The 7,226-nt window shown below is 39.0% G+C and overlaps 1 protein-coding gene across 3 annotated transcripts in view; it reads left to right on the top strand.

Annotated features, from left to right (window-relative positions):
- LOC107702933 (unconventional myosin-XVI-like) overlaps positions 1 to 7,226 on the top strand; it is a 99,816-nt gene that overhangs the window by 74,267 nt on the left and 18,323 nt on the right. For all 3 annotated transcript variants that reach the window (XM_016505392.1, XM_016505384.1, XM_016505402.1), the window contains exons 25-26: positions 29 to 551; positions 4,153 to 4,305. In XM_016505392.1, the coding sequence (XP_016360878.1) occupies positions 29 to 551; positions 4,153 to 4,305 (676 nt within the window). The remainder of the gene's footprint in view (positions 1 to 28; positions 552 to 4,152; positions 4,306 to 7,226) is intronic.

The following is a 7,226-nucleotide window of genomic DNA, read 5'->3' as shown; positions in this document are numbered from 1 at the left end:
GGATGAGTCCCCCCTCCCCCCCCTGGAGGTGAAGATGCTGCCTGTGTTCGAGACCAACCTCAACTACACCAGCCAGGATGGGGGCAGCCCACTCTCACCCCAGTACATCCGTCAAAGAGCTGACTCCTCACCGAGTCTTTCTGTCTTAATTCCAGACAAGTCTACGCCGCCCTTGACTCCTCCTCCCCCTCCGGCAGCACTTCCACCTCCTTACCGCCCCCCATCCCACTTCCCCTTTCCCCCTGAACCAAACTTATTGGCCCTGACACGTGCAGCTTCTGTAGCTACCACCGATTCCCCCAAAGTCTCCCATAAAATAGGGCACAGTCTGGCAGAGACACCCCCAATCAATTCCAAGCCTCCCTTCTCCCCAGTAAAGACCTCACGGCCGGAGCCCCGCAGAGCTCATTCCTGCTCCTCCTCACCTCTGCTCTTCAGTCCTGCCAATGGGAGACCCCTCACCAGCCCTCTGGACGAGCTCAACACCCTTTTCAGCTCAGGGCAGAGCCTGCTCCGCAAGTCCACCACTGGAAGAAAGATCCGTGACAGCGGTGAGTGAGAGTGTATGCACGTGTTTGGGTACATGTGTTCTAAAAGTGTTGTAAGGACTTCCAATGCCATTTGCGGCACCAAACGGAATTGCATAATAATGAGTGACCAATCAGGTCTCTCAAGCACTTCAAGCACCACTTTCTATAGTTGAGCCAGTGTTGGACCACGTCAGGCCTCTCAGTCCAAAAAAAAAAAGCAGTGTTGAAAGCACCACAGAGTGACAGTATTTCTACGTTTTGCTGAAATCAATTTACAAATTGCCTACTTACAGTTGTCTGAAACATCAAGCTGGTATTACAAAATGGCTCACCCAAAAATGCATTCTATCATCACTTAACCACCCTCATGTTGTTCCAAACCTGTATAACTTTCTTTCTTCTGTGGAACACAGTAGAACAGAGTTTGAAGAATGTTTCTACTGTTTTTGTCCAAAACAACATTGGACCAAACTGACTTTCACTGTATGGAACAAAAAAGATAGAGAGACTACTTTAAAATATCATCTTTTGCGTTTCACTGTAGAAAGTCAGTCATGCAGTTTTAGAATGGCATGAGGGTGAGTAAATAATTACGCAATTTTCATTTTTGTGTGAACTGTCCTTTTAAACTTGCATTACATGCTCCAGACACATGAATCACAGATTTTTATAGCCAGCACACATGGTTATGCTTAATTTGCTGCAGGATCAAATCATAGAAACTTTCCCAGCACTCTTTTGGTTAAATGTCATTTCATATACGTGGTTACTGAAAGGCACATCCTGTTTAGCATGGTTTTTCTTGACTCATCCAGTGCCATGCTTTGTGTTTGTCAAAAACAGTGAGGTCAGTGCTGAGAAAACAGACATTTATCGTAAAAACTGCAGTTTGTTCTCTCTCAGGGAGCAATTAATATATAATGCACATTAAGTACATGCCCATTTAAGGAAAAGAGCAAGTGTTAAATGTCACATTGAAATAAGAATTTGACGAGGGGACGTTCTTAGGGAGGATGTTGGGTGTGTGCATTGAGTTCACATGCTGTGTCTAACACAGTTTCCCTCGCCTCTTTCTCGTAACCTTTGTATTTAATTAAAGATGCTTTTGTATACTTCTACTCCCATCATGGATTTATGAGCATGGATCCCCTATGACCCTGACCCATATGTGCTTGTAAGAACTTGCATGTGGTTTCACAAATGTGCAACTCACAAGTCTCATCTAAATATCTTAATCCACTTGCACAATTGGTTGCATCTAACCATAAAGGTCAAAACAAACCATTTTTGTTGAGCTGTTTACCTTTTTCCTATCTGGAGCCGAGAATCAGCTGTCTGTATTCTGTTTGTATCCATCACCAAGATCACGAAAGATCAATACATTTAACTTAGCAACCACTACAACTAATTGCATCAATCAGAAGAAGCATATATTTTTAAACTATATATAGATCTAAAATCATTTAAACAATATTAACACTTTGATTGCAAAGAAGGATTGAGATGTCTAGTGTGTTCATCTTGCGTGTAAGAAATATTCAATATTATATAAATTTTTTCCTCTCTGTGTTGATTCAGTTTATTGTAAAGGGCACAGAGGGTATTAGGTCCAGTCACATAAATATTACATGGACGAGATGATGTAGCTATGAAATATTAAATATCAAAGTCTCCCGCTCTGCTGGCGGATGTGAATCGCTGCAATGTGTTTGAATCCCCAGAGTACAGTGTGTGTGTATGTGTGTGTGTGCGCATCTTAGGACACACTCAGCGTCACTCCAGAGCAGAGGAAATTACTTCTCGCATTGCTGTACATGTTCACAGCTGTGTGTGTGAAATGAACAAACATTAATCTGTTATAATGTTTGTGTTAATGTCATGCTTGAAAATATTCCAAAGCATGTCTATGTAAGGCATTTGCGAACATCACACAAATGAACGAGGGAAATTTATAAAGAATCATTGTCTGGTGTCGTATAATTTTAAAGTCAAACCTTGCCAAAGATCCTTGTTACCTAGCTCGTAGCTTATAACTTATCAAAACATGTATTAACCCGTGGCCAGGGAGAATACAGATATTAAAATTGTTAATATACACGGATGCTAACGTCTCGCTGGACGAACGGTAGATAAGGTGTAAATTATCAAATTTGGAATCAGTTCTAATCAGGTTGACTTCGAATCTTCAGATCCGAGTCCTCTCAAAACCTGAATGAAATAATAATAATTAATTCACTTACAAATGAGTTAATTTCTTACATCTACAACACAACTGTCCCAACTGTTTCTCTATTATATACTTTGCATGATTGTCAGTCGTCTTGATTGACAGGTGTATCCTGTTTAATTTCATTTTCTTTTTCAAGTTTGATCCCTGATAGTTATACTAACGTTCAAAAGTTTTGGGTCAAATTGCTTTTTAAATACTTTAATTTCATTATACATTAATTCATTGACTCATTAAATTGAGATTAGTAATGTTACAAGATTCTATTTCAAATAAATGCTGTTCTTTTGAACTTTCTATGTATCAAAGAAACCTGAAAAACTGCATCATGGTTTTCACATAAATATTAAGCAGCACAACTGTTTTCAACATTGATAATAAGAAGAAATATTTCTTGAACAGCAAATCAGCATATTAGAATGATTTCTGTAGGATCATGTGACACTAACGACTGGAGTAATGACTGATTAAAGTAGTAAATTCAGCTTTGCATCACAGGAATAATTATTATTAATATTTAAAATAAATATTTAGATGAATTAAGAAAAAAAATAAGATTTTCCATTTTAATTGTAATCACATCATCACAAGGGGAACATTTGTTTTACTTTTCAATAGTATGTTGATAATTTGACCAAAACAAAAAGTGTTTATAAAACTGCAAAACAGTAGCATTTTCATTTGGGGCTCATAATTTTGGACCCTACTGTATTTATATATGAGCCTATAGACTTAGAATGAAATGAAATACCTCATTTAAAAGGAAATATTTTTAAAGATAAACCCAATTACACATCAGTGCTCAGATACACATAATCATAATGGCCGATCTCAAGTGTAATGCAATGTGACTCTTTTCCTCATGTGAATATATTAGGTAGTGTCAGTAGGGGTCCCAGACACAAAGCTGCAGTTAATGAATCTCTGATAACCCCAGATGGTGGCTGTGAAGTCAGGTGCTCATGACATGAGTGAGAGCATGCTGTATTGGAAACAGGGCTTTTAACAGGGGGTTAAAGGGGCAGCTGACACCTGTGCTATATCCATCCCTGTGGTGGTCAGATCCAAGCAGACGCACATGCCATGAGGCTTAAACATCCCCCCGTGCTTCCGCACTCTCTGCCGTCAACGTCATTGCTAGACTCAACCATTCCTACAATTCCTGGCCGGAGAAGCTGCAGATGCCCCTGCAGAAATGTTTGTGACTCAAGCAGGCAGGTGTTAACTTGCAAGTCACGTCGTCACCTTTATTTGTCATAAACTGGGAACACATAGGGCGACGGTCACGGTTAGATGGTCTGTGGGGCCTTATGTGATGCTGAAGCATAGGTTACACATCGTCTTAATGTGAATCAATGTATTTATTGAATATTTTTATTAATTTCTATTCCATAGGACTCTCAAATTCCAACATTAACCTGCCAGGTCAAGAGGATCAAGGCCCCATCTCTCCATCAGCACAGTTACAGGACAAAAATGCCAACAACCACACCTCACCCAACTCGTCAAACCCAGCACCCATTGAGAACGGCAACCAGATCTCCAATGGTAATGGCACAAGAGGTTAAGGGTGATGAAGCTTGTAAAAACTGGACACCAAACACTGGGTCCCATTCATTAACCACAAAATAATTGAAAATAAGTGAAAATCGTATTTGTTTTGTAAAATTGTGTAGCAAATTAGCTCAAAAGGGAAATATATATAAATAATTACAATTACCATTATTTATATCAGCTGCCAGTAGTAACTAGCATATTACCATCAACTAATCTGTTCGTCCAGCAAACATTCACTGTAATTTCATATCAATCTTTTCGTGGCCATAGAAAATAACTTTCTTATAGTACTAGTGTATTAGAGCATGTAACAAGATCAGGAGTCGTTAAAGGGACATTATCTACAAGCAGTGACAGAATCAGAAACTCATGTAATTTGTGCACAAAAGTTCTATTAACTAAACAGTCAGTTAACCACCAGAGCAGAAACCATCAGTGCCGTTTTACAACGGGGTCTACAGCTTATACTAAACCTCTGTTTCATTTCGTTAAATGTACGATTCTTGCATTGCCTTGGCTGTTGAACGAGCGTCCGGCTGCAGTCTCGGATGAAAGTCTTGATGGTATAAATGTTTGGTGGTGTTGGGATTGTGATCACATTCTCCCGGGTTTGAAGAGTGGTGAACTCCAAAGATGTTACTCTTGACTCGGTGGTGATTGGGAGAGTTCTCTCCCCGGTGAAAAGTTGCAACATGGCTTGCGGCAACTTTGATGTCCTGCCGGCGCGGGGGAGGCCCAGCGGGTCGCAGTCGGACTGGATGTCCGAGAGGCAAGGAGGTAAGAGTGCCGAAGAAGAGAGAAGAGCCGAGGCGGCTCACTGATGTGAGGCCTTATAACTTCTGTGGAGGTCACACCTTCAGGCGGTCAGTGAGCCAATGGTGACTTAATCTTTCGGAAGGAAAGTTTACGACTCTCTCTGTCTTTGAACATGGTGTTTTGCATACATAACTGGATTTGGAGCTGATGCAAAAACTATTAAAGATTCTTAGAACAATAAATACGTTGCATAGTTATCAACATATAATAAACTCTCATTTAGATATAACAAACATGTTATAGATGAGGTTACATTAACTAGTGGATCTATCATAAGCATGCATAAAACAGTATACAATACAAACACAATGTTCTGGAGATAGTCATGTTCATTTATAGAAGGTTTTCTATGAATGAATAGGGAAGAGTCCATTTTTATGGGCATTATGTGTCTTTCCTATGGAGAAATGGAGTGAGAGTTGCTCCTTTGAGCAATAAAAACCAGTGTTATCAGATGATTTGTCATTGCTTGCCATGGTAACTGTTCTGCCTTTTTGGGGTGTTAGTTGCTTATCGGGGGTTGTCCACAGAGCTCTAACACATAGTTTGCTTTTTGGGTGAGGGGGTTTGCTGGATTATTCATTAAATATAATGAATAATTGTGTGTCTAATTGGTCCAAATGCTACAATTGTTATAACTTTGGAAAATTAATATAAAAGTATAAAGTCTTCTGTTTCAGTATAAACAGCCATGAAAGAGTACAGAGAAGCTCTCATTGGGTATTTGTAACATATATATATATATATATATATACAGTGTATATATATATATATATATATATATATGATGTCTGATTCATGACTTTGGACTTGGTATTGCTAATAACTATATACTTTGTATTCCCTCATTTAGAATAATCAACAACATGTTCATCAACATTAAATGAGGGTAGGAATAAATATTGCAAATTTGACCTGATTTAAATGCAGCTAAAATTCTGAAGAACATTTTCTGGCAACATAAGTAAGACTTGTATGCAGTTATTATTAGTGAATGAGACCCATCATCACTCGGGTGAAAATGTGAAGCCAATTACTCTTTCGCTTCATGAATGTGATCAAGAGCAGAGGAGACCTACCATGTTACATTTGGGCATTGGCTGTTGCATGTCCTAATGTGCATCCATCCAATTATTCAAAGTTCAATCGCATGCCATTGGCCGACCCAGCCTTCCCCCAAGGTTTGTTTACCACAGAGACAGCACCAATGACTGCGTAACATTTGGCCATCTGAGCGTGACATACACCACAGAGGCACAGCGCTTTACACGCATGAGAAAATATTGGAGATAAAGTGAGAGGGTAAGAGAAAAGGAATGAATGTCAGATTGAGAGCGGTTATTGGATAAAAGGGGATTGGCGAAATGGACAAAGTAAGATGGAGCGAGTTGACCCAGAAGCTATCACTGAGGCAGGCCATGATTAAAGCGAAAGGCCCTGGACTTGATAAAGTGCTCTCCTAAAGAGCCATCAGATGGCTCAGGGTCTCTCTGTCTCCCTTGCACAAACACATACACTCACTGTCTTGGCCTTTTGTTCTCTCACTAAGGCTAATATCTGCTTGTGAGGGTAAACTTCCATATTCCATATGAAGGGTTGTAGCAGAGATTGGGCGGAAGTTTTAAACAGCCAGCAGTGACCTAGATACTCAGCAATTATGCCTGCATCTTCAAGATAATGGTATATGAACTAAGGAAATACCAGTGCTTGCAAGACCGCAAAAGAATCTTGTTAACGTTGTATGTAAGCACAGGTTTTAGGCATATCTGTTATGCATGGGCATCGAAACTGCAATGATATCCTTGTTGCTAAACATTCGGGCAGTAGCTACTTTCCATTTAAATTTCCATATTAATTTATTATTAATAATACTAATATAGATAATCATAATAGTTGTATGTATTAATAATTACTTTTAATAACAATAATTAAATATATAATTTATTTATACCCTTGTTCTCATGTTAATAAAAAATATTATTACAAAAATAATTTGCAAATAAGCCAGTTTTCATGAAAACTATTCAGTCACATGACTGAATTGAGGTAAAATCACATATATAGGAATTTATACAGACATTATGCACGTCTTGCCA

This window comes from Sinocyclocheilus anshuiensis, unplaced genomic scaffold, assembly GCF_001515605.1.
Source record: "Sinocyclocheilus anshuiensis isolate Anshui unplaced genomic scaffold, SAMN03320099.WGS_v1.1 scaffold1094, whole genome shotgun sequence".
NCBI lineage: Eukaryota > Metazoa > Chordata > Actinopteri > Cypriniformes > Cyprinidae > Sinocyclocheilus > Sinocyclocheilus anshuiensis.
Note: the sequence above shows the minus strand (reverse complement) of the source record. Positions and strands in the feature narration are given on the sequence as shown.